At 47.8% G+C, this 27,849-nt stretch overlaps 2 protein-coding genes and 1 pseudogene across 2 annotated transcripts; all 3 read left to right on the top strand.

Annotated features, from left to right (window-relative positions):
* Window positions 1-123: 123 nt before the first annotated feature.
* On the top strand, window positions 124-2,627 carry LOC136524118 (subtilisin-like protease 4; annotated as a pseudogene).
* A 5,161-nt stretch (window positions 2,628-7,788) lies between these two features.
* LOC136522954 (acid phosphatase 1-like) lies at window positions 7,789-11,421 on the top strand. Its single transcript, XM_066516750.1, has 3 exons — window positions 7,789-8,231; window positions 9,073-9,282; window positions 10,864-11,421. Exon 1 carries the CDS (start codon window positions 7,825-7,827, stop codon window positions 8,227-8,229), a length of 405 nt encoding a protein of 134 aa, XP_066372847.1. The 5' UTR covers window positions 7,789-7,824; the 3' UTR covers window positions 8,230-8,231; window positions 9,073-9,282; window positions 10,864-11,421.
* Window positions 11,422-18,136: 6,715 nt separating this feature from the next.
* LOC136524117 (uncharacterized mitochondrial protein AtMg00810-like) lies at window positions 18,137-21,353 on the top strand. Its single transcript, XM_066517584.1, has 2 exons — window positions 18,137-18,359; window positions 21,142-21,353. The coding sequence occupies exons 1-2, from the start codon at window positions 18,137-18,139 to the stop codon at window positions 21,351-21,353; spliced, it is 435 nt and encodes a 144-aa protein (XP_066373681.1).
* Window positions 21,354-27,849: the final 6,496 nt, after the last annotated feature.

Genomic DNA, 27,849 nt, shown 5'->3' with positions numbered 1-27,849 from the left:
GATCCAAAAGCCTGCCGTCTCTAACAATGAGTGAATACACATACACGCACGTTAATCTTGTCTTGTATAAAAGGACGCCATGGATGCACATGCAAACAACATTAGAGCAAACCGGCAGCAATGATGGAAAGCTTCTACTTCAAGCTGTCCTTGCTCGGCATTCTTACTCCCTGTGTTCTCCTTGCTACTTCAATCGTTGTCAAGACGACCGGCGATGACGAGCTCCGCACGTTCATCGTCCACGTACAGCCGCCGGGGAAGCACGTGTTCGCCATACCAGACGACCGGACGGCGTGGTACAGGTCGTTCCTCCCTGAGGACGGCCAGCTTCTGCACGCCTACCACCACGTCGCCAGCGGCTTTGCCGCCCGGCTGACGCAGCGGGATCTCGACGTGCTGTCTGTCACGCCAGGCTTCCTCGCGGCGCAGCCGAACGTGTCTTGTGAGCTTCTGACGACGCACACGCCTCGGTTCCTCGGGCTGGACGTGCCAGTGCCACAGGAGGGCGTGAGCGCCATAAACCACAGTGCTTCTGGGTTTGGGGACGGCGTCATCATCAGGCGTGCTCGACACCGGTATCTTTCCCTACCACCCATCGTACAGCGGTGAGTAGGTTTTCATTTTTAGAAATTAAAATTTATCGGGGGTCATAGATAAAGAGGATAAACAGAATATATTGAAAATATCGGACCAAATTCAAATAAAATTTAATTTGAATTTAAGTAGATTTAAATAAATTTAAACAAAATTTGTACGAAAAAAAATAGATATTTTCTTATCGGTACCTACGGATAAAGAGGATATATCGAAAATATCAGGAGATTTTGGACGATATTGGAAACCATGCCGGTGACGGCATGCCGCCGCCGCCGGCAAAGTGGAAGGGTCGATGCGACTTCAACGGCTCCGCGTGCAACAACAAGCTCATAGGCGCGCGGTCTTTCGAGTCCGACCCCTCACCGCTCGACATGGACGGCCCTGGCACACACACGTCGAGCACCGCGGCGGGGGCGGTCGTGCATGGAGCCCAGGTGCTCGGCCAGGGCCGCGGCACCGCTTCAGGGATAGCGCCACGCGCTCACGTCGCCATGTACAAGCCGTGCGGCGACGAGTGCACCAGTGCCGCGATGCTCGCCGGCATCGACGCGGCCGTGGGTGACGGCTGTGACGTTCTCTCCATATCTCTCCGCGATACCTCGTCGGTGTCGGACACACCGTTCTACCAAGACAGCCTCGCGATTGGTACGTATGGCGCCGTAGAGAAGGGCATCTTCGTCAGCATCTCAGCCGGCAACAGCGGTCCAAATGCCAGCACGCTGTTCAACGACGCGCCATGGATGCTCACCGTCGCGGCGAGCACCATGGACCGTTTGATCGGTTCCCAGGTGCGTCTCGGTAACGGCCTCTCGTTTGACGGGGAGTCGTTGTACCAGCCAGAAATCTCGGCGGCCGTCTTCTACCCGCACGCGGGAGCGAGCTCGACAGCCGACGCACAGTTCTGCGGCAACGGTTCGCTGGACGGCTTCGACGTCAAGGGCAAGATCGTGCTCTGTGACCGTGGCAATGACGTCAGGAGGGTTGACAAAGGTGCCGAGGTGAAACGAGCAGGAGGCATCGGCATGATCATGACCAACGAGTTCTCCAACGGTTACAGCACACTCGCTGACGTCCAAGTCCTCCCAGCTTCGCATGTCAGCTACGCTGCCGGAGCCGCTATCAAGAAGTACATCAACTCCACGGCGAACCCGATAGCGCAGATCTTCTTTCGGGGCACGGTTCTCGACGCGTCGCCGGCCCCGGCCATCACTTCCTTCTCCTCCCGCGAGCCGAGCCAGCGCAATCCCAGCATCTTGAAACCCGACATCACGGGGCCCGGCGTGAGCGTACTCGCGGCTTGGCCGACCCAGGTCGTCGGCCCTCCATCTTCATCGGTGAATTCCGGACCGACCTTCAACTTTGATTCTGGCACGTCCATGTCGGCACCGCACCTAGCCGGCGTCGCGGCACTGATCAAGAGCAAGCACCCGGACTGGTCACCGGCGGCGATCAGGTCCGCTGTTGTGACAACAGCCGACCCCATCGACCGCTCCGGAAACCCGATACTGAACGAGCAACATATGCCGGCCGACTTCTTCGCGACGGGCGCCGGCCACGTCAATCCAGTCAAGGCCGTCGATCCCGGCCTGGTCTACGACATCGCCCCCGACGACTACTTGCACTTTCTCTGCAGCGTCTACGCGAGCCGGGACGTGTCCGTCATCGCGCGGCGCGCTGTGGACTGCTCGGCCATCAGGGTGATCCCAGACCACGCGCTGAACTACCCCTCCATCTGGGTCGTGTTCCCACAGGCGTGGAACTCCACGGCCAATCCGGTGGCGGTGGTGCACCGGACGGTGAGGAACGTCGGCAAGGCACCGGATGTGTACTACCCCTATGTAGACCTGCCGTCGAGCATGGTGCACGTCGAGCCGAGGTCTCTGCAGTTCACGGAGTCAAACCAGGAGCAGAGCTTCACGGTGTCCGTGCGGCGAGGGCAGAGTTGTAACCCGAAGGTGGTTCAGGGCGCGCTCCGCTGGGTGTCCGACAAGCACACCGTGAGAAGCCCTATCTCCATCACATTTGAATGATCAGTAGAGTCGCAATTGAGTTCTATGTTCTTGGCTGCTCCTGACACTTCCACCCAATCCAAAGGTTGTTCGTTCTTCATGCAAATTTTAGGAAGCAGCTAGGCAGCAACCGAGTGTTTTGGCCACTCCCAGTACTCGGTTGCATTACAATGTCTTTTTACTATATTTAAAATGTCTTATTATTACATTTGCAATGATTTCTTTATTATAATTTATTGGACAGAGTGATGTAATTTGAAGATAACACAACTTTTATTTCTATGGATTGCAGATCTCAAAGAAATATATGCCAAATTGTTCAGGGGTTGCAGATATCGGAGAAATATATGCCAAATTATTCCCAAATGCCAGAGATAGAACATACCAAAACAAAGATCGAACATACATTCTCTTCTCTTCTACCTCTGGTTCAGGCATCTTCTTTCCGATGCGGAACATCCCGCAGGGTAAGGGAGCGGAGCTCTGGGCAGCTGCGGGCGAGAGCGGAGATGCCAGCATCGGTGACACCACGCACCGGGTGGCTCCCGCGGACGGCCGCCGCCGTGAGGCAAGCATCCGTGGCCTCCTTGCCCTTGAGGGTTCTCTCGCAGATGTCGCCGTCGTGGTCCATCAGATCGGCCTCGTCGCCCTCATCCTCTTCAAGGTATTCAACTGCAATCTTCTCAAGGGAGGAGTCTCCAATCTGTGGAGATAACAGAAAGGCCAAATGCACTAGGGTGACAATATCATCAAAATAAGGTGGAATGAGAGTATTTTGATCAAGGTCTAGCAAGGATAAAAAAAATTGAAGGTGCCAAGGCAGGACTGATGGTTAAGAAGTTGAGTACCTTAGCAAAGAGGTGGGGCAGGGGAGCTTAGAAGAACCTGCAACAATGTTAGGCCCAATGATGATGGATTTGAGTGTTGGTGCAAAAGCTGGTGCAGGGACTGTGTGAGACCCCACTAATGGGCCTTGGGCCGGTCTGATGGTGGGCTGGGTCGCTAAACACTGTAGCTCGGTGTTGGTGCTGTAGGGTGAAATGTTTCTGATTACTGTATCACGCGGGACACGGTAGCTGCGCGAGTTTAGCACCACATTGCAACCTGGACGGTGGACAAACCATCTTAAAAGTCTTAGCCTGGAAAGCTAATGAACTTCGGTTTGAATTTTTTGCGCGAAGCGAGGACGAAAGCGCAAGAGAGTTAATTAACAGGCGTGCTCTATTCAATGTGTAGAGTGGATCTTAGCCGTTTTTTCGGACTGGGGCGTTACAAATGGTATCAGAGCCAACTCTCGCGGTTTTACGGATATATGGCTCGGGAGCTCGAACAGGCTGCGCATGGCTCCTGTGAGAGCATGGCACTTGGGCCGGGGAGCTGGGAATATGGACGTGGGCCCAGAGAGTCTCGTGGTTTCACGAATATATGGCTTCACAAATATATGGCTCGGGAGCTCGGACAAGTTAGCACTTGGGCTTAGGAGCTGAGAATATAAACATGGACCAAGAGAGGCGATCCTGGCCATTTGTACTGTTTGGGTGGGTTGGTTCGGCCCTCGATGAGAACGTCGAGTCATTAAGGGTGGGTGTATGTGAGACCCCACTAATGGGCCTTGGGCCAGTCTGATGGTGGGCTGGGTCGATGAACACTGTAGCTCGGAGTTGGTCCTGTAGTGTGAAAGGTTTCGATACTGTAGCATGCGGGACACTGTAGCTGCACGAGTTTAGTACCGCATTGCAACCTGGACGGGGGACAAACCAGCTTAAAAGTCTCAGCCTGGGAAAGCTAATGAACTCCGGTTTGAATCTTTTGCGTGAAGCGAGGACGAAAGCGTAAGAGAGTTAATTAGCAGGCGTGATCCATTCAACATGCCGTTTTCCCGGGCTAGGGCGTTACAGACTGCCTTGGTCACATGATCCGAATGAAACTGAACAGCCAAACAGTCACAATTTCTGTAGGAACAACTGACCTTTCTTTGTAACTAACCCTTTCTCTATGTTCTCAATAGGTGCATCAACTACCTCGACCACCGTTTCTTCCAAGTCAAGTGATGCAGTCTGCTCATTCCATCGTCCTTGGGCCCCTCCATCAATGTTCATGACCGAGACAGTGCTGGAGCCTGCTAGGTTGGTGTCAGACCATGCTAGAGGCACGGGTCCGGTCCAGCGTGGGGGCTGAGGAGGATGGGGCCTCCTCATCAGGTAGTTTAGAAACACTCTTCTTCTTCTTCAGGACAAAGACCAACACAGCCTCCTCATCAGGTAGTTTAGAAACACTCTTCTTCTTCTTCAGGACAAAGACCAACACAGTCCAAGAGTCACCCATTTGTGGTAGACCGGCATTAACCTTGACTGGGTCTAGAATCTTGGCATCGTCATTCAGGTAAACTTTGGCATCGACTCTAGCAAGGCTGTTGGAATCATGCCAGTGTACAAGAATACTAAAACCAGAGACTACCTGTTGACACTAGAAGTGACAAACGAATATATTGCAAGCATACGGTAGTCAATGTAGCCTTCACCGGGAGTATTTCATGTATCGTATTTCCACGGGGAACGCAAACGCAAAGTGAACTAACTAAGACTCAAGATCATCCTATGATGAGACAAAGGAATCTATGATAACTGGGTAGAGAGGATCTGTATAGTGAAGATATCTGGTCAAAGTATGGTAAGTACAAAGGGGTATACCACCCCTTCGCTTTACAGGAGGTGATAGGTGAGACAATAGGGAATGAAACCCTATCCGAAGCGGCAAAGGCGGCCTGTTTTAATTTGCCCGCCTCGTTAAGTCGCCCGCCTCCGTTAATTGATTAACGGAGGCGGCAAAGGCGGCCTGTTTTAATTTGCCCGCCTCGTTAATCATTTTCTAGTTTAAAAAAAATAGTTTCCCACCATTTGATTTGAATTCGAATTCTATTTTCACGATTTAAACACAGACAATATACATTGAAAACGCACAACATACTAACGGGAGTCGCGTCGTCGTTAGAGAGAGAGGAAGAGAGATCAGGTTTGGGTGTGCTCGGCAGAGGGAGGGGGAAAGGGAGACGAAGAGAGATGGAGCGCACGACTGAGTCTTTGCTGGTTGGGAGAAGAAAGCTAGGGTTTCTCAGCATATATATACTGCTAACACATTACCGAGCCTAGATGGGCCAGGTGGGCTCGCCCACGATTTACAGAGGTGGGCCTCATAAGAGGTCCTCCTCCGTAAAACGATTTTAGGAGACGGTTATTTTTTATCGCCTCCATAAATCGATTTTACGAGACGGGCAATCCCGACCGCCTCTGTAAATAAAATGTCTGCCTCCATAAATGCATTTTGTGAGACAATCAATTGTGACCACCTCCATAAATGAAACGACCGCCTCAGAAAATCTTCAGGAATTTTACGAGACGGTTGGATTTTGTGACCGCCTACGTTAATGTTTGGGCAGTGTCTCGCGAAATCATTTTTGTAGTAATGGAGGCTGTTTGCAAAGCCTAACGACCATATCCCTTGGTGCCCCCTATAGATATATGGGTATGCATGGGATTTGGAGCTCTCTTGGCCACTTGTTCAACCTCCTACATCCCTTCCAAGCTGAGAAAAGCCTCTCCTTCTCTCTCTAGCTCTTTTGCTCTTGCAAGAGACTTTGAGAGAGATCGATTCATCACTAGAGCATTGCATTGCATCTTGGTGTGGCACTAGTGATTGTGAAGCTTGGGCGTTCTTGTTACTCTTGATTTGATGGTTGCTGCGACCTAGACGGTTGGAGCTTCCGTAATTAGTGAGGGGAATTGGTGATTGTTTCCACACCAAATCAAAGTGACTGTGAAGAGGTTCTTGTTCCCGCCTCACGGAGTGCAAAAGGGAAACTCTAGTAAATTGGGCATGGCTAGAAGGAGGGCTTGTGTGGGAGTGATTTTTGTGACACCCACGTCGTAGGTCTAGTGTGTGATGCTAGTTAGTGCGTGAATCAAATCACCATAAGACTCGCCACAATGGGGATTAAGTTACGGACAAGCAACCGAACCTTGGGTGAAAAATTCATTGTGTTATTTCTTTTGCCTGGTTTGGTATAAAGCTCTACACTTGCAAAGTAGCTTGTTGTTCCTTACTGGGTGTAACTAGTTGTTAGTAGCTCTCTAGTTTGCTCTCTTGTGTAGTTTAGTAGTTGGTAGCTTGAGTGGTGAAGTGAACTAGCTAGAAACCAACCTTGCTACTAGACTTATGTAGGGGGCTTGCTTGAATTGAACTAGAGCTAGTGCTTGTAATTGCTATTAGGGTCACCTATTGTTCTAACACTTTCCTCTAGTGAAAATATGTTTGGTAGAAAATTTTTATAGGTTTTTCACCCCTCTAGCCATCTAGATTTGTTCAAATAGTAATTGATGATCAAATTTGGTATTTAGTGACCATCAGCGCTTACTAACTGGCACGCCAACTGTCGAAAGTATCGACTCCGACAATATAGATCAACAAACCACACCCGGGTAGGGGTGAAAACGATCAGAAACGGTATTACAATATAGAAAACAGAAATGATTTGTAAGGTATTTTTTATATTTTAGTAATTAATGAGTATAAAAAATGGTTGAAAATGGTTGTGAAACCAATTGAAAATGACAAATGTTTAAGTTTTGCTAAATTCGAAAACGGTATCATAATATAGAAAATGCAAACAGTCGGTGCGGGATCTATCCCATTCACTTTCATCCTTAACACGAGGAATCAGATAGGTAGCACGTGGAACACTTTTATATTGGTTTAGGCAAGGAGTGTCCTACGTCCCGTGCACAATAGATTGCTTATGTTTAATGCTTAGTGTTTACAGGAGCGTTGATGACTAATTGCCTAGGGTTGGTATGATCAATGATAAGTACCAATCTCGGGCTCCCAATCCCGCGTTATATAGTCAAGGTTACAGATATAATTTTGATCAGTTTACGTAAAGGTTTTCTAGTTGGCTTTAAGGAAATCTATCATGAGATTCGGTTATCTATAGGATATCTTGATCTCCAAACTCTGGTTGCTTGTCCCACTTATGTTATAAGCAATTTAGTCTAATTTTATTCTAATTCATTCGCAATTATATTTTTAATATTATAATTATGTTTCTAATATTATAATTTGAAAAAGGATGAATTAGAATGAAATTAGACTAGCGGAAGGACCCCACCTCCCCGCCGTCCCCCACAAACCCACCGGAAGTACCCAGGGCGCCGCCGTCGGCACCATGCCCCGGCGCCTCCTCCTCGCTCTCTCGCTCGTCGCGTCCGCGAGCGCCGTGCCCGCTGTCATCCGCATGGTCCCGGACGACCCCACGGCGATCTCCTCTGGCGCGGTAGAGAACGCGGACGAGCTCTTCTGCGACAGCTGGAGGCTGTCTGTGGAGACGGGCAACGCGGGGCCCTGGCTCGCCGTGCCCGCGCGCTGCGGGGATTTCGTGTGGGACTACATGGAGGGGCCTCGCTACGCGTCTGACTCCGCCGTCGCCGCAGCCGACGCCCTAGCCTTCGCCTCTGATGCCCTGGCCGCCGCCGCCGAGTGGGGCGGCTCGGCGAGCGCGAGGCCGGCGTGGGTGTTCGACGTCGACGAGACGCTGCTCTCCAACGCGCCGTACTACGCGGTCAACGGATAGGGGTAAGGTGACTTCCTGCCTTTTCGAATCAGTTGTGGCAAAAACTGAACTCAATGCGAATTTGTTCGATTATAAGCAATTGCTCTGGGTTGTGATAATACTCCACCACTGTGGTTTGGCATTGGTTTGCCAACCAATGTGCCAATGCTGAGGTGTTTTGTCATGTGTACAATGTTAATATCGCACAAGTGGGTTTGTTTGTCTGTAAACACATTGCTGCTTTAGAAAACATATTTCCACTGTTCCAGTGCTTGTGCTCTGAAATTGATTATGTTTCGAGGGTGTTACTTCAGTTTATCCGTTCTCTTTATTTTGTGATAACTATTTGAGAAAAAAATAACTACAATGTGGGTTTCAGAACTTTCAAGTAGATTATGCTTTGGTAGGATTCTGGGACTGTAGATTAACTAATAAAGGGAGTAGAACCAGCTAACTGTATCATGTATAAAGCTGTTCTGGGGTCCAAATTAATTGGCATCCTCTGTATACCTTACGGGCTTATGGTAAACTTGTTTCTTGTGTTGGGGTCCAAATTAATTGGCATCCTCTGTATACTTTATGGGCTTATGGTAAGCTTGTGTCTTGTATCGAATTTTTGTTTGTAACTTGGGGGGATAACCCTCAATATTTATTCAGCAAAAGAAAAGAAAGGTGCTAGATCTTTTCTCTCCGGGACATCTCTGGTATCGTTGAACTTTTTTTAGTTGAGGTATACCAGATTTTTTTTTTTGGGTCGCTCTTAAAAAAGGAATGCATAAACTGGCTCTATTTGACTGCATAATCATGTGTCCAGTTTTGTTGTAAAGTATTGCTATTGTTTTGACATTTCCCCTGATTTTCTAGATCACAGGAATTCAATGAGACCTCATTTGATGAATGGGTAGATGTTGCAAAGGCACCAGCATTACCATCAAGCTTGAATCTGTACAATCAACTTCAGGGGCTTGGTTTCCATGTTATCCTCTTGACTGGCCGGAGTGAATTCCAACGTAATGCCACAGAATCGAATCTTTTGTCTGCTGGCTACAGTTCATGGGAAAAACTCATACTGAGGTATTTCGTACAATTCTGGTTATGAAAATGATATATTGTCGATGTTTATTGAATTATATAAAAAACCAAGGAAGAAGTCCATTTTTTACCCTTAAACTATCACCTGAATTCGATTTTGGCTATCAAACTCCAAAATCAGACAACTTCATTGAACTATCAATATCTTGCGCTTCAGGCCTAAGATCTCATTCTACACCATTTTGCACCACATCACCATGGTTTTTGCCCATATCTAGAGATGAAAGTTTAGTTTTCTATGGGCAATTGGTTCGACCCAAAACACATCAAAATGAACTAGTCTAGATTTCAAAGCCAGAAAAGGGAAAGGAAATACCCATTGGGCACCCACATGTATCCCTATGGCATATCACGAGCCACGTCAAGTCCATGACAGTGTCTTCTTCCCCATCTCTTTTTCCACCCTCTTCGGTGAGCGACACTGCTCTCCTACTCCCAGGCACCCAACAGTGGTATGCTGCTATCATCATCATTGCAGAAGTGTACGCATGAAGGGCCATGGACACTAATGCCATGCCCATGCTGCTGACAGCAGTCTGGCGGAGGACTAGACCGAGACATGAGGATTCTGTCCTGGCATCCAGGCAGCACATATCCACAGCAAGTGCTTACAAAACTGAAAATCAGATGTGAATCAATTCCATCTAAGCACGAAGCAAGCAATAATTCAGGGAGCAAATATTTCTTGACCAGATCTGTCCAGAATCTTGAGCAGTGAGCTCTGCTCCTCCTAAAATCAGTAGTCAAATCATGTTCTTTTTGTATTCACTTTACCATAAGTGCCCTCCACATTTCTGAACTCCTGCTTTAGCTGCCGGAATCATCAGTATTTTTTGTCTGCCATGCACTCAGTGTCGCCCTGCTCGATCTGTTCCTCTGACGTGCCTCTGATTTTTCACCACATCAGAAGCTCTGCCTCGCTGCCTTGTACCCCCCTAGCCTGCCCTTGAGCTATTCCAGTCACCAGTTTATCGTCAAGTCACTCACCACTTTGCACTGCCCTACCGCTGCTGTCCACCTTCTGTGTTACCCAGACCCAGTAACGACTAATGAGGAAGCCCGCAAGCTAGTTCCCCATGACATCGCCTCCTATTGGGGTTAGATTCCCATCGATGGCACTATGCCTTGAAGCCAAGGATTGTGACTCAGTGAGGAAGAGGGGGGGGGGTTGAAAAAAATTGAAAGAGGGGGAAACCAGAATGGAAAAGGCTGAAAAGTTTGCCATATGACCTTTTTGACTAGGCTAGAGGTCTAAAGATTGAGAAAGCTGTCTGGTATTTGAGTTCTAGGGTCAAAATCAGATTGTCGTGAATCATGATATTTCTATGGGTAAGAGTAGATTTCTTCCTAAAGGATATTGGTATGTTGCTCAGATACAAGGGCAAACCATTAAGAATCTCTGCTTCGCCACCAATTACTATGTTTCCTTTTCACATTTTGTAGTTTTGTTACTGCAGATTTTCCTGAGGACATCTGCACTTAGAAGTTGTTATTACGTAATCACTAGCTCAATGTATATCAATCGCCAGCTGAGTTATTAATCTAAGCATATTCTTGCTGCAGGCAATCATCTGATATTGGCAAGACTGCAGTACAGTACAAATCAGAGAGAAGAGCAGCAATGGAAGCGGAAGGTTTCAAGATACTTGGGAACTCAGGGGATCAGTGGAGTGATTTGATAGGATCGCCAATGGCAACAAGATCCTTCAAGCTCCCAAACCCAATGTACTTCATCAGCTGATTTTATTGTTAGAGCAGTGGAGGAAGGACCAGGTTTTCATAGGGCGTTCATAGCATCGTTATGGTGTTGCTCTGAAACTGCTTTTGTTAGACATCACTCTGGACATAAATTTGGATTTCTTCAAGCATGCTGAAATTCAACTGAAGGACGGACCTGGTGCAAGCGGTAGAGTCTTACCGCCTGTGACCAGAAGGTCCTGGGTTCGAGTCGCGGTCTTGCCACTGACATCCTTCCCTAGACCCTGCACAGAGCGGGAGCTCTCTGCACTGGGTACGCCCTTTTTTATGTTGAAATTCAACTGGGGCTTGGGGCCATTGAATCTGCCCTTTGATGATTTGTAATTAAACATCTTTTCCCACACTATTGGAAGCATTTGTGGTAATGCAGATTGTAAAGAATCTTGGTTCAAATCTGAAACAGATGAAATATCAGTTATTTCAAAATTTGTGTCCATTCAGATATAAATGTTTGTTCTTTTGGCGATTTTTGTATCGTTTTTCTGTAAGATTTACAGTGGAACCAAATGATAGATATTGTATTGTTGTTGAACCAGATTATGCCTTTAGTTCAGCCATATCAGTTCACCTTAGACCAGTCAAGTGGAGACACAGGATTTATCACTATTGACATGAGAAGTAAACAGAATAACTGAAAATTTCAATCGCAGAAAGCTCTACTGACGAAGGAAGATAGGAGGCCACCAATCGATGGTACTATAACTCATGCACAAGTAGAATTAAAAAAAAAAAAACTCATGCACAAGTACTTATTACATTTGCGTGAGCGTGACCTAGCATCTGTACAGCTCTCTCTTGCCCTGGAATTCAGATGCAGCTGGTTTCCTCCCCCTCGGCTCTTTCTTTGCTACTGTCTTTGACAACCTGTTCTTCACACCCAGCGCCGCAGCGTGACGTCTGGACGCCTTCGGCCTCCTGATTGTTACCGGACTAGGTAGTGGTGGAGCTAACTAGCACGGGGATAGCTTGAACCTCGAGACTCCGGCGATCGCCGAGCTCGCCGCCGACGCCAACCGGCTCGGTTCCGATACAAGTTCAAGTTCAAGTTCGAGTTCGAGTTCTCTCAGATTGGGGATCGATTACATAGGAGCCAGAGCTACGGTCTCCGTTACATGGGCCTGCGGAAACGAAAACGTAAATGCATTACATGGGCTCTCACACCCAGTCCGGCCCAGTGATGCGAGTGTTGGGCTTCCTGCTCTTCTTCCCGCTCTTGGCGCATCTGAAGCTTCTGTTTCTTCTTGATCACCAGCGTCTTCAGATAGTTCAGGTTCAGGGACAGCATCAAATGTGTTGGCGTCGGTGACATCCCTCCCTCCATGAAGAACGGCTTGACCCCAAGCCGGCGCTCTTGGGAATTCTTGACGAAGCGCCGTCTCGTCCTCCCAGGTGGACAGCTCCACTGGCAGATGGGACCATTTGACAAGAACTTGCGCCACACTGGTGTTGTTGTGGTGATGAAGACGTCTATCCAGAACAGCTTGAGGTACCTGAAAGTGAATAGTAGGATCGGGTAGTTCTTGACTAACCACCGTGTTAGGAGCAATTGCTTGCTTTAGCTGAGAAACATGAAAGACTGAGTGGATGAGGCAGTCTTCTGGAAGTTGAAGTTGATATGCAACATCACCAATCTTCGCCACAATCTTATAAGGGCCGAAGAACCTGAAGGAGAGCTTGTTTGAAGAACGATTAGCCAACGATGTCTGAACATAAGGCTGAATCTTGACAGACACAGTATCTCCAATCTGGAAACTGCGGAAAGAATGTTTCTTGTCAGCCTGAAGTTTCATTTTGCGCTGAGCCCTCAAGAGGTGTTGCTGGACCAATTGCTGTGCTAGCTCCCTGTCTTGCAGCCAACTGTTCAGATCTGAGTTCTGACTGACACTAGGAGCTTCAATTCCCAGCTGCTGAGGATGATGACCATACAACACAAAGAAAGGTGTATTCCGTAAAGAAGTGTGATATGATGTGCTGTACTAGAATTCAGCCAATGCAAGCCAAGATGACCATTTAGCAGGACAAGAGTGCACAAAACACCTTAAGTAGGTTTCCAAACATTGGTTCACCCTTTCGGTCTGGCCATCAGACTGGGGGTGATAGGCGCTGCTCATATGTAATGCAGTTCCAAGTAACTTAAATAATTCCTTCCACAGTTTACTGGTGAATATCTTGTCCCTATCTGATAGTATTGCTTGAGGTAAACCATGGAGTTTGAATATGTTGTTCATAAACAGCACAACAACTTGTAATGCAGAAAATGGGTGAGACAGAGGGAGGAAGTGAGCATACTTCGAGTACCTATCAACAACCACCAGTATGCAGTTGTAGGAGCCTGACCTCGGTAAACCTCCAATAAAATCCATGCTGTGTGACCTCCAGGCTCCCTCAGGTATGGGTAATGGTGAGAGTAACCCAGGAGATGCCACCCTCTCAGTCTTAGCCTGTTGACATGTAGTGCATTGAGCAACATAATCTTTGACAGTTTGCTTCAGGTGGGGCCAGGCAAACAACCTCTTCACCCTGTGGTAAGTGGCTTCATATCCAGAATGACCTCCCACCGCACTAGAGTGTAGTGCACACAAGATTTGCTGCTGGATTTCCATAGCATTGCCAACCCAAATTCTGCCCTTGAAATAAATTAATACCTTTACCAGAGAATAATGACCAGAAGGAGATTTTACTGATAGTTCTTGCAGTAGCTTAGCCGTTTCAGGATCCTGAAGATAGGCGTCTTGTAAGGTCTGAACCTAGGGGGAAACCGTCACAGTCACTGCAGCCAACTCATGATCTTCAGCATGACTGGTTCTGGACAATGCATCTGCCCTACCCGATTTTCCTTGCCTTGCTTGTAGATTATCTTGTAATCGAGACCAAGCAATTTAGTCAGAGCCTTATGTTGCCACCTTATGTTGCCACGGAGTGGTCAACCTTTGATCGTCGAGATGAACCAAACTTCTTTGATCTGTTCTTATGATAAACTCTGAATGAAGCAAGTATGGGCGCCAATGATCCACGGCTAAGAGTATAGCGAAGCACTCCTTTTCGTAAATCAACAGACCCTGAGCCTTGTGTAAAGTAATCTGCTGCTCCCTCGCCGCTGCACTGTAGCTGCGGCAGGGGCAGGCACCGAAAAGCTCCCGTGCCGCACTGTGCCCACAGCAGGGGTAGGCGCCAAAGTCAGCCATGTTGTCACATCTAGTCACTGCAGCAGCATGACAGCCTGGTATGTCTGTGTACTAGGATTAGATGAGTAGAGTTGTATATATAGCTTCCCACTGCAACTCAGTAAAGTTGAGCGAGTTCATTTTTGTCATCTCCTCTGTAGAGCTCCGGCCAACGCTGGTCCTTGTGTTGTGTGTGTGTGTGCGCTCTGTTCTCCCTCCCTTCTTCTACCTCTAGCCGTAGTGTGTGTGGTCGGCAAAGACGGTGAGTGGTCGGCTCACCCATGCCGGAGATCTCGGGACCAACAAGTGGTATCAAAGTCATACAAGCGCCGTCGCCGGACTAACCACTGGCGATGACGGACGGTTTAGAGATGGGCAACAGCAGCGGCGCTGCTGTGGCTGCCCAGCCACGACAGGAGGTCGTCGTGCTAACGGTGCGGGAGGTCAGCGGCTCCAGTTAGCCGACGCTAACTCGCACCAACTATGGCGAGTGGGCGGAGCCCGACGGCTTTGGAATGTCATTGACAAGGGCACCGACAATGAAGATGACATGTTAGCATTGGAGGCTATCCTCGCTGCTGTGCCAGCGGAGTACAGGGAGCCGCTGGGGGCGAAGAACTATGCTAAGGAGGCGTGGGAGGTCATTGAAGCGATGCGCGTTGGCTCTGACCGCACAAAGAAGGCAACGGCCCAGCTGCTGAAGAAAGAGTACGCCACCCCCAAGTTCAAGGATGGTGAGTCGGTGGATGACTTCTCCCTTCGCCTGTAGTCGCTCATCAGCAAGCTGAGGAGCCACGGTGTCACCATCGATGAAGAAGAGGCGGTCTCCAAGTACCTCCACTCTATGCCGGTGAAGTACATCTAGATCGCTCTCTCCATAGAGACGATGCTAGACTTGTCCACCCTCACCATTGAGGATGTGACAGGCCGTCTGTGGGTGATGGACGAGCACATGGAGCAGGCCACAGCAACGACGGACAGCGGCAAGCTGCTGCTAACAGAGGAGGAGTGGGCTGCCCGAAAGAAGTCTAGGGAAGCCTCCTCCAGCCATGGTGGTGATGGCAAGCACTGTGGCAAGGCTTCTTCTTCTTCGAAGAAGAAGGTCGACCCCAACGCCTGCCGGCGCTGTGGGAAGACGGGCCTTGGGCAAAGGAGTGCCCAAATCGTAAGCAGGAGAAGAAGGCTGATGCTTATTTAGTGTAGGCTGATGAGGATGATGAGGCCACTCTCCTAATGATGACATTCTATGCACTGCACGATGTTGAGGCCAAGGAGAAGGGAGAGATGATGGCGGTGGAAGGGCACGGCAAGGCTCTGAAGGCTATCAACATCAACGAACCGCGTGCCCAAGTCCACCTCAGACGTGTGGGCAGTGAACAGGAGCAGCAATGGTATCTAGACTCCGATGCCAACAACCACATGACGAACTCCAAGGAAGCCTTCTTCGAGCTCGACGGTAACATGAACAACATGGTGAAGTTCGGTGACGGCTCAAGGGTGACGATCCGAGGGCGCGACACCATCATCTTCAGGTGCCAGAATGGTGAGCACCACGTGCTGATGGATGTGTACTACATCCCACAGCTGTGTTCAAGCATCATTAGCATCGGGCAGCTGGATGAGTGCGGATATGAGGTACTGATCGAGAGCGGGATCCTGAAGATTCGGGATTGGGAGCGGCGTCTTCTCGCAAAGGTAAAATGCTCATGTAATGGATCATACCTGCTCGACTTGAAGGTGGAGCAGCTGGTGTGCCTGGCAGCACAGCACACCGAGGAGCCATGGCTGTGGCATGCCCCGTTCGGACATCTCAGCTTCGGCGTGCTCGGTCAGCTGGAGAAGATGGTCCGAGGGCTGCCTCACATCAAGCACGGAGGTGAGCTGTGTGACAGCTGCCTTGCCAGGAACCAAAGGAGGTTATCATTCCCAAAGGCGACCAAGTATCACGCCGTGGACGCTCTCGAGCTCGTCCACAGCGATCTCTGCGGGCCAATCACGCCAGCCACAAACGATGGTCGATAGTGCTTCCTTCTGCTCATGGATGATTGTAGTCGCTATATGTGGCTACAATTCCTGATGAGCAAGGACGAGGTAGTGGAGGTGATCAAGAAGTTCTAGGCATGCGCGGAGGCGAAGAGCGATAGGAAGCTGTGCGTGCTGTAGACTGATCGCGGTGATGAATTCACTTCAGTGGAGTTCACTGCGTACTGCATGGATTAGGGTGTGGTATGACACCACACCACGCCATACTCGCTGCAGCAGAATATCGTGGTGGAGCGGTGGAACCAGATGGTGGTCAACATGGCTCGATCCATGATGAAGGCTAAGAGCATGCCGGTAAGGTTCTAGGGTGAGGCAGTGACCACAGCGATTTTCATCCTCAACCGTGCGCCCACCAAGGCCCTGAAGGGCAAGACGCCGTTCGAAGCTTGGTATGGGTGCAAGCTGAGTGTGTCATTCCTCCAGACATTCAGCTGCATTGGCCACGTTAGGAAGACGAAGCTGGTCCTCACCAAGCTAGAGGACAGGAGCACACCGATGCTGCTCCTGGGCTACGAGGAAGGTATCAAGGCGTACCAACTCTATGACCCACGCGGGGGCAAGGTGGTTGTCTCACACGACGTCGTGTTCGATAAGAAGGTGGCCTAGGACTAGGATAGTCTAGGCACGGGGAAGCTGGAAACTTCACCAGCACCTTTGTCGTAGAGCACTTGGTCATCCACGGTGGTAGAGACGCTGGAGAAGAGGTGCCGACCACTCCAACAACAGAGCTGAGCACTCTTGGGGTGGTGCCGAGCACTCTAGGAGGGGTGCCAAGCACTCAAGGAGTGGTGCCGAGTGATCCTATAGTGGTGCCGACCACTCCAGGATGAGTGCCGAATGCTCCCGTAGTAGAGCCGAGAGGTCTTGTAGTGGTGCCGACCACTCCAAGACTAGTGCCGAGCACTCCTGCAGTGGTGCCAACCACTCTAAGAGTGGTGACAAGCGGTCCAGGAGTAGTGCCGAGCACTGCAGCCAGGGTGCCGAGCACTCCAGGTGCTATGCCAACCACTCCAACGGAACAGAGGACTCCATCGATGCCGATCGAGTTCGCCTCACCTCCAAGCGACATCACTGAGTTCATGGATGCCTTCCTTGATGGTGAGGAGGTGCGGTTCCACAGGCTGGATGACATCGTCGATGGCACAGGGTCCTCAGGCTTGATGGGTCGGCTACTCAATGACCCAAAGCTGCTTCTCATCAATGTAGAGGAACCACCCACGTTCGCGCTGGTCGAGCATGATGCAAATTGGCAATGGGCGATGCTAGACGAGATGAAGGCGATCGAGGAAAATGAGACTTAGGAGCTTGTCGATCCACCTCCAGGATGTCGTCCGATTGACGTGAAGTGGGTGTACAAGGTCAAGCAGGACGAGCACGGCGCCATTGTCAAACACAAGGCACACCTCATCGCTTGAGGCTTTGTCCAGCACGAGGGCATCGACTTTAAGGAAGTCTTTGCACTAGTAGCGTGCATGGAGTCTATCTGACTACTGCTGGCTTTGGTAGTAGAGAAGGACTGGCGCGTCCATCACCTAGACGTAAAATCGACCTTCCTCAATGGCGAGCTGGCAAAGACAGTCTTCGTTAGGCAACCTCCGAGTTTTGCCATCAAGGGTGCGGAGCACAGGGTGCTCCAACTACGCAAGGCGCTCTATGGGTTGCGGCAGGCCCTGCGAGTGTGGAATGCCAAGCTTGATGCCACGCTGGGCGAGCTTGGGTTCACGCGGTGTGCAACCATGCATGTGCTCTACACGTGGTGATGGGGGAAGGAGGAGCTCATCGTCAGCATGTATATGGATGACTTGATCATCACCAGCATGCATGCGGAGGACATCGACAGCTTCAAGCATGAGATGGCGGCTTGTTTTTGAATGAGCGATCTCGGCGTGCTCTCCTACTACCTCGGCATCGAGGTGAGACAGGGGAAGAAGGCGCTCACGCTCGATCAGAGCATGTATGCCTCAAAGTTGTTGGAGTGGAGTGGTATGGCTGAGTGCAAGCCATGTGTGACTTTGATGGAGGAGCGGCTAAAGCTGACGAAAGCTAGTACCACGGCAAAGGTAGATACAACACTCTACCGACGCATCGTCTGTGGTTTGCGCTACCTAGTCCACACCAGGCCGGACATTGTAGGACCCTAGGTGTTAGTCACAAGTTAAGCAGTGGATTTGGACTTAAGTAGGATTTGTCAAGCAATGATTATGATCTCTAGTTTATAATTTTGAAGTGATGATGAAGGTGTTGTGGTCCAATCTATGAAATTGAGTCCTAACTTGAACTTGGACAACACACCTTTGCTTACATATGAACCCTTGTTAAGATTTCGCAAGAGTAATGTTAAACATGCTTGTTTCATGTACATTACATCAACATGCATCCATCTTAAACAGTGGAAAAGTTTCATGAAGTTTGGAACAAAAAAGTCACATGAAACGATCAGTTATATTTTTGCTTAAATTGCTTCATAAGGTGAATGGGAACATGGGATGTCAACCAAACCTTGCTACCTTGCCCAACTGACTCTAATTGAACTCTACAATAAAAGTCATGAAGGGTTCGTGTTGAGAAAATGTTTCTAAGTGTGGGAATAGCTAAAATTATAATTTTCATGATATGGTTTTGGCCTGTGTTGACCAACTGTCTAGAGTGCTTGCATGGAGTTGGACCTTAAATAAAAGTTGAAGTTTAAGTGAAGTAGAACAAACTTTATCTTTGGACCAAGCCCTAATCAACTCCTAAGTGGCTCCAACAGGGGCTTCAAGTCTGAATGCAGTGTTATTTTGGCCTCAGAAAATTGTCCCTGATTGACAACAATGAGTTGACATGTTGTGACATTTTTATCTTCCAAATTGATATGGTAACTCAATTGGATTCCTTAATATGAGTTGAAGTACACTTTGTGCTGGAAATAATGAAGCAAGTCTCATCAAGTTTGGAGTTTATTTGGATCTTCGAAGTTAGTTTCAAAATCAGCAAAGACTATCTGTTTCTAAGAGTTAACTGAGTCTCGATTTCAGTTTCGTGTACCCCACTTTAGAGAATTGTATCTTCGTAACCAAGCTAAACCAGTCCATGATCCTTTAATCAAAGTTGTAGATCAAGAGGTGTACAACAAACTTTGTTTAAGGGTCAAGAGCTAGTTTGGTCCCTAACTTAGTCAAACTGAGGCCTCAAAATTGAACCCAGTGTTGTTTTGGATCTTGAAATTTTGGCTAAGTCTGAGATTTACAGTGTTGATGATGGTTGGCATTTCATGTTCTTGGATTTTTGTTAAACAACTCAAGTTGTGCCAAATATAAAAGTTGGAGTTTGATGAATCCATCCAGAAGACGGAAGGACTAAGCAAGTGCCGAGATGAGAGATGCTTGCCAAGCAAGTGTCATCTAACAAACACTGACCTAGTGTTGAGTCCCAGGCAAGCCCTGAAGTATTCTAAGCCTCCTATGTTTTTACAAATATCAATTGCATCATTTATGTTTGATGCATTAGGTTATAAGAGTTGGTTAGAAACACTAGATGCATAGAACTACCTTGTCCAGAAATATACCTTGGACCCTATGTAGGTCTAGGATCGAATATATGCTTAGCCATGCTTAGATCGGTAGAAGTCGGGTGATTTCCTGTCACCTGCGAGATATAGGTGGATACCAAAGTATGGTTGACTATATTTGCTATTGAGATATGGGGTAATGTAACTTAAGGTCGGACTGAGTCTATGCGTAGGTTGGCTTATGTTATTCTGTCTGTGCCGATTAAGGACCGTACCGTTGTTGGAACTTCTATTGAGATTGAACGCATGCCTCTTACTTAGCTGGCCGGATAACTCGTCCCGACCGTGAAGCCGAGTAGCTCAACTCAGGCTGGACCCCATTCTGTTAGAGTGTGCCCTCTGGATGGTAGTAAGGTTGTGAGGGGAGATAGATGTGAGCCGAAGGGCAGAGTAAGCCTAATCGTCCGGGTAGCTAGTTGTCCCTGATTATACGACACTGATTGAACCCATGAAATGTGGACCTGAGTTGTACCAAAGGTGACCTAAGACTACCTTGCTGCAGGTATGTCTGGGTTTGTGTTAGGAATAAATTCCCAGCTGGTTGAAATTGATTCGAATCACCGTCTCTCCTGGACAGTGAGAAACTTGGCTAGCTCCAACATCGTAGTAACTGGATTATGAAGTGATGGTTATGGTGAACTTGGAACTTTTACACCAGCTATGGTTACTGTTGTTATGCTACTAAATGCTATACCACATGTTTGGCACATGTTAGTTGCTAATCTATAGATGAATAGCTATAATTAACTTGATGATCGAATTATAAAATATATAGCTGAATTAGTGGCTTTTTATGCAAAATATTGTCAAGCTAGCTCCACTTATAAAGCCTTCCATAATCCTTGGTGTCACTTTATTTCTGGTTTATGACGGGAAAGTCTAGCTGAGTACATTCGAGTACTCAGGGTTTATCTCACCATGTTGCAGGTGAAATTCTCAGCCTGAGGAAGATGGTGGCTAACCGCCAATTGACTCGGTGACTCTATATTTATTTCTCATCTATATGCTTTTGACGGAGGATGTCACTTATGCTAGCAATGTATTTAGAATTTATATTAATGTAATCATTTGAAAGCTATGTTGTTTTCCCTTAACCAGTTTTGAAATCCAAACTTGTACTATTAGTTGTGAACCTATTTATAATATTATTTCCGCTGCAACTCTGTGTATATGATGTATATTTGCTTAAGCATGTGATCTTGGTTATGATGTTGATTTACCGAGGTCCTTCGTGACACTCGGCGGACTACTGGGTTTATATAAGTGAAAGTATATGCGCGTCAACGTTTTAAACGGGGACAACCATACATGATTTGTATAAATTAGGTGGTTCTGTCACAGATATTGCGTTCGCCGTGGGCTACATCAGCCGCTTTATGGAGGATCTCCGAGAGGATCACTGGACCACGGTGAAGCAGCTGCTGTGCTACGTCAAGGGGACGGTGGATCAGGTCATCGTCTTCCCCAAGACCAGCGGAAGTGGGCTGCAGCTTACTGTATTCAGCGATGCAGACATCGTGGGGGACATCGACGGATAGCGGAGCACCCCCAACATGCTCGTCTTCCTCGGGTCAACTCTAATATCATGGCTATCGCTGAAACAGAAGGTGGTAGCGCTGTCCATGTGTGAGGCAGAGTACGTGGAGGCGGCCACAGCAGCGTGTCAAGCTGTGTGGCTACGTCGGCTGCTGGGCAAGCTAACCGGTGTGGAAGCTCACCCACCAGCACTGATGGTGGACAACCAGCCCACCATCGCCCTCGCGAAGAATCTGGTTCTCCATGACCAGAGCAAGCACATCGACATCAAGTTCCACTTCCTCAGGGACTGTGTCGACAAAGGGCAGATCGTCATCGAGTTTGTCGAAATTGATCGGCAACTCACGGACGTCCTCACCAAGCCGCTCCGCCGTCTTCGATTCACGAAGCTAAAGAAGATGATCGGCATGGTGAAGGTTCTAGGGTTAGCAACAGGATTAAGAGAAGAATTGTAAAATAATCTGCTGCTCCCTCGCCTGTACATGCGGTAGGGGCAGGCGGCAAAAGGGCTCCCCTGCTGCTGCACTATAGCCGCGGCAGGGGCAGGTGCCAAAATGCTCCCCTACCGCACTGTAGCCACAATAGGGGTAGGCGCCAAAGTCAGTCTTGTTGTCACATCTAATCACTGTAGCAGCCAGATAGCCTAACTTATCTGTGTACTAGGATTAGATGGGTAGAGTTGTATATATAGCTTCCCACTGCAACTCAGTAAAGTTGAGTGAGTTCAGTTTTGCCATCTCCTCTGGAGAGCTTCGGCCAATGCTGGTGCTTGTGCTATCTCTAGACGTAGTGTGTGTAGTCGGCAAGGACGGTGTGCGGTCGACTCACCCAAACCGGAGGTCTCGGGACCAACACCTTGGGCCCCAATGCCTTACTCACGTAGGCCAGCGGATGCCCGTCTTATAACAGTACAGCACCTATCCCCTTGTCAGAAGCGTCTGTTTCTGGACAAACGTCTTGGAGAAATCCGGCTGGGCAAGCACGGGGCAGTCATCAATGTCATTTTCAGAGTTTGAAGAGAGGCTTCCATCTCCGAAGTCCAAACATAAACTACCCCTTTTTCAGTAAATTGGTCAATGGCTTGGCCAATAGTCCAAAATTTCTAACGTACTTCCGGTAGTATCCAGCCATCCCTAGAAAGCTTCTTAACACCTTGATCGACTTAGGGACAGGCCAATCTGCTATTATCTGTATCTTCTTAGGGTCTGTGGACACTCCTGTCGAGCTGATAACACAGCCGAGATAGCTGAGCTCGTGTTTCACGAATGAACATTTCAAAAGCTTCACATAGAGCCAATTTTGTTGTAGAATCTTGAATACCGCTTCTAGGTGCTGCAAATGTTCTTGCCAGCTAGAACTGTAGATAAGCACGTCATCAATGAACATGACAACAAACTTCCTGAGGACTGGGGCCAATATAGTGTTCATAACTTCTTGAAAGGTGGCCAGGCCTCTAGTAACCCCAACCCCATAAGGCATCACTTGATATTCATAGTGTCCATTGTGCGTTTGAAAAGCAGTCTTATGTTCATGCCCTTCGGCCATTCTGATCTGATGAAACCCTGAACACAGATCCAAGAGGAAAACCAGGCTGCCCCACTTAGTTCATCAAGCAACTCATCTATGACTGGCAATGGATATTTATTCTTAACTGTTAATGCGTTCAGACGTGTGTAGTCAACACAAAGACACGAATCCCCGGTTTTCTTTCTGACCAGAAGAGTTCGAGATGAAAATAGGCTAGAACTGTGCTTGATAAGCCCCTTTTCCAACATCTCCTTGATCTGCTTCTCTATTTCGTCCTTCTAAAAAGGGTTATAATGGTATGGTCTGAGCCTGAACGGTGCTGCACCGGGTTGTAGCGGTATAGTATGATCACCTTGCCTCTTAGGTGGCAATCTAGGTACCGGTTGAAATAGCTCTGAGTATTTCTAGATTAAGACTTGAATCTTGGCTGGGATAATAGTTTCAGCAGAATGGGCTTCAACCACTGGATTGAGTTGCACACAACATAGCATAGAGTTCTATCGCACCATAGAATCCAGTTGACTTGGTGAAATCAGAGGACCCAATTGCGCTGAAGAAGAGATACCTTGGATTGTGATAGGATTGCCCTTATGCTCAAACTGCAACCATTTCTCAGCCCAGTGAACTTGCATGGGACTATTTCCTTCTAGCCAATCCATTCCCAGAATAGCATCGTAAGTACTAAGAGGTATGATCTTGAAGGTGCTCTTGAAAGGAACACCCTGCAGCATCCAGACTTGATCTGGTAATTCATGAGTGCAATTCAGAATGTTTCCATTTACAACCTTAACTTGTACAGGAACTGTCAGAGCTCTCTTGTCAGGAATCTCGGTAGCTGCAGCTTCACTGATAAAACAATGAGTACTCCCTGAATCAACTAGCATGAATGCCTCTTGATCAGAGATAAAACCTCTCAGCCGAATTGAAGTGTTACTTTCAGTTCCCTTCAGTGCTTGCACAGATATTGCCATCAAGTCATCCCCTGAGTCCAATTCCTCCTCTACAGAAGATTGAGGTTCAATATGGTCATCAGATAAGAAATCCCACACTTCTTCCATAGCATGCTGAGAGACATTTTGACATTTATGTCCAGGATTCCATTTTTCACCACATTTGAAACACAGCCCTTTTGCCTTCCGGTACTGTTTGAGAGTTGAAAGTCTGTCATCACCAGTTCTTCCCTTGCTTGATTCAACCCCCTTCTTCTCCTCTCCTGGGCTAGGAGAGTACCTTGGAGAATAACCAGCTGGATATGTATTTCCTTTTACATTATCTGGCGGAAACTTCTTGAAACTTGAATTTGCTTCATTCCTCCTGCTACTGTTGGTAGGGTCCAATAGAGCTTCTTCCTGCAATAAAGCCAAGGAACTCGCAAAGTCTAGATCTTGAGGTCTATGCATCATAAGAACAGACTTGATTTCTTTCTTAAGCCCATCTACAAATCTATTTGTTATGGTAGCTGTGGCAAATGTAGGATCATGGGCAAGAAGCTGGTGAACAAGATCACAAAAATGTTCTATATATTCATGCACAAAATGGTTTTGGTGAATGTGGAAGAAATGTCTGAGTAGGTGGATATGCTCATCCCTGTCAAATTTAGCGCAAACTGTAGCACAAAAATCATCCCAATTCATGGCTAGGAGAGCGGATTGGACTGTTTGGTACCACAGGACAGCAGAGCCAGTAAGATGCATAGTGGAATAACGGATCCATAGGCGTGGGTGATTGTATAATCTGAGAAGAAGAAAGGATCTGGATTTTGTCAACGAAGTTCAAGTCCACCTCTGGTTAGTTAAGTTTTAGGGTTCACGATGATCGATTTCTCACCCTCGTGTTTTTGGATCTGTTGGACATACGCCATGTTTTGGTTGATCATTATCTTGTTGTTTCTCCATTGTTCTCATCTAGCTCAACTTCTAGAGTAAACTTTTGGTTGTACTAGGTTTGTTCTTAATCGTGTATCTCTAAATTCCTGAGCATTTAGTATTCGAAGTCGTGTGATCTCTCGTGTAATTTTAGATCTATGAAGTGTAATCGCATTTTTCCTTTCTGACTACTCTCGGGACAAGATTCTTTTAAGGGGGAAGGTTGTAATACCTCTGGTGTTACGAGAGTGCTTAGCACCTAGGTTAAGGCCTAAGAGAAATTAGCAAAACAAGTTCTTGAGTTTTAAAATTTTAAAACACACATGAAATGATAAACAAACCCTATGCGACTCACTTTTATGGTTGAGAGAAATCAAATAAATATCTAAGTTAATTTACTCAGTGCGTAAATGTGCTAATAAAAATCCTAACAAGAATAATAAAATAAGTAGTTTTAATTGTTTGGTACAAAAAATAATTTCTATAAACAAAAATAAAATGTAACTTGTGTATAGCGCTTATGTAAAGATGATGAGCAAGTGGTGCAGGTGAAAATGCAACTTTAATTTTTGGAAAATAAACGTGTTAACTAATGTTCTTGGGAGCTCCAAAAATCAAATTGGGAATTAAAATCAACCTTCTCGTTAAGTCGGCAAAGATCTGAACTTATGTTAAAGTACTACTTTTGGTGAGTTATATTGAGCAAAGTAATTAAATAGTGCTTAAATATTTTATTCCTATGGTTTAGTATAAAGTATGGACTATTGCATGGAGTACTTGTTGGTTGAAGTTAATCAAGATTAGGCCTTATAAAAATTGTGGCAAAAGTGTTCATGGTTGCTAAGTTCAAATTGAACTCTTGTCTTTTCTAAGTTTGAAAGAGTAGTAGACACTGCCATTTTGGTGTTTAAATTATAACAAAAATGGTTAAACACTAGTTTCATATTTTTGTATTGTTGGTTGCATCTAAGTAAGCTCTTGGGCATGGGGTAGGTCGTAGTTGCGTTGGGTGTCGCGTTGCTCCCTTAAAAATTCCCCAAACTTCGTTGGAACGTGTTGTAACCATGTTGTTGATGCTTTGTTCGTTAACTGGTGTTTAGCGCGATGAGCTCATGTTGGCATCCATCTATCCCCCTCTCTGGTTGCTCTCTGGCCATGGTGATGGCTTTGCTAGGACGCTGGTAATGTTGACTTTAGGATAGGAGATTAGTTGTGCCTCAATTGTGATCGTTAGTAGCTTTCGCTTCGCTTTAAAATGCATGTACATCACCAATAGCAGTCGCTCGGTCTGAGTTCATGGTCACCGTGGGCACAACGTTGTTGGTGCCAGGCTCATGTCATGACCGAGCTGTGATCACTGGCTAGCTCATGTGCCAGGCCAATGCCGCGCTGCGCCCTGGCTTTGCGTTGGCTAACCTGGCTGGCTGAGTCTGGTCCCACTACCACAGTGCGCGCGCTCACCAACTTCCGGCCGCCGAGCTACGCGTGTGGCTGTGACGGAGCTGTAGCTGTCACCGCCTTTCCGTCATGGCACTCATCTCACCCTTCATTTTACCTACCGCGTCGAGTCTCTGAGCATGTGCCGCTGCCCGCCGTGTCTAGGTCGATGACCCCGGTCACAGCGGCGATGGGATACCTCACTGCCTCACTTGCCCTCGCTAGCCGACGCTGGGGAGCCCTACTCGAGTCTGGCCATGCCATTCCGAGCGCTTCATGCCAAGCCTCGAGGTCTCATCATCCGTACGCACAGGCTCGTACTGCTGCCACCATCGAGCGGAGCCACACATCTTAACTTGCTCTGGTTCGCTCGTGTGCCCTCTCCATGACCGCATGGTGTGCTGAACCACCGCTCCTCCTTTCCTCCTAGCGCCAGCGGCCTCGCCGTATAATTCCTCGCTCTAGTGGGTAGCTTAGGAAGTAGGCTAGCCGTCTCTTCCCCTCAAGCTCGGTCATGCCCTACCGACCAGCAATTTGGCCTTTTGCTCGTCGTCGGTCATGGGCGCCGCCGAATCGGTAGGTTGGGAGATAAGGCATGTAGGAGTGGCAGCAATTTGATTATTCATAACCCTGAGCTCGCCTTGACTCCCTCCATCTAGTGCTCGCACTATTTTGGCCAGGATGCTCATCGACGGCATGGTGACGTGTCGGTGTCCATCGCGGAGCGCCGCCATCCCGCTCGGTCGTACGTGGCCAGCACTGCACGAGGTCTCTCCCACTTCACGGATGCATTGGCTGTACTCATGGTATGTCACTGGTGCTTGCGCACCACTTTTCCTCCCCCTCCGTCCTCCTCTCTCATCGAAATGATCGCGTTGCCGCTGCAGCTCGCACTAGTGTGCCTCCGAGCCCTAACCACCACCCATCTTGGCGCGTTTAGCCATAGATGGTTACCGACCCGCTAAATGGGTCCGCGCAGGCCCCTGGTGGTCGACGTGGACACCAAGTGCCGTCGCTCGCTGCGCCGCCGTGCACGGGGTGGCCGGGGGTGCGCACAGGGAAATTTGGAAAAATCTAGGGGGTTAAGTGAATTCGCGAGAGAAAGGAAGAAATGGTATTAGGGCTTAGTCGTGGTTCGGGAAAAGTATGATGGCTCATTTGCTAAAGTGCCAGCACGCGGGCTCCCCGCGTGGGCCGCGCCCCGTGCTAGGCCACGGGGTTGCCGGGCCGAATTGGTTGCCACCAGCCCTTTTCCTTTTCTAAGCATTTTCTAATTTAGTTTCTAAGGCAAACTTGTAAATTCAAAATAAATTTATGTAGTTGACCAAAAATTGTGAAACTAATTTTGTTAGGTTTTCTAAAATCATGATCTATCTGCTAGTATATCTTGTTCACATAGTTTCATAGTATTTTCAGGAGTTATCTAATTAAATTGAGATGCTTAATATTGTTAAGATATAAACTTGTAGGAATTTTTGTAATAAATTGATGATAGTGTTGGCTCTAAAAATTTCATAGTAAATTCCTAATATTATTATGTGCTCACTGTAAGTTCTGTAGCTCCATAATAATTAGTTTGCTAAGATAGCTAATAAGCCCTAGTTTGAATATATATTAAATCAATGAAATGCCGAAACACCTCGGGACGGTGGAACGGAAACATTTGTTG

The sequence above is a fragment of the Miscanthus floridulus genome, chromosome 18 (genome assembly GCF_019320115.1).
Source record: "Miscanthus floridulus cultivar M001 chromosome 18, ASM1932011v1, whole genome shotgun sequence".
Taxonomy (NCBI): Eukaryota; Viridiplantae; Streptophyta; class Magnoliopsida; order Poales; family Poaceae; genus Miscanthus; species Miscanthus floridulus.
This window is presented reverse-complemented; position numbering and strand designations above follow the sequence as displayed.

Excerpts from the sequence above, each read along its gene's own strand:
- LOC136522954 (XM_066516750.1), top strand. The coding sequence starts at position 7,825 with ATGCCCCGGCGCCTCCTCCTCGCTCTCTCGCTCGTCGCGTCCGCGAGC.
- LOC136524117 (XM_066517584.1), top strand. The coding sequence starts at position 18,137 with ATGAGCGATCTCGGCGTGCTCTCCTACTACCTCGGCATCGAGGTGAGA. Across the intron at positions 18,360-21,141 it reads CTACCGACGCATCGTCTGTG|GTGGTTCTGTCACAGATATT; the intron begins GTTTGCGCTACC and ends TGTATAAATTAG.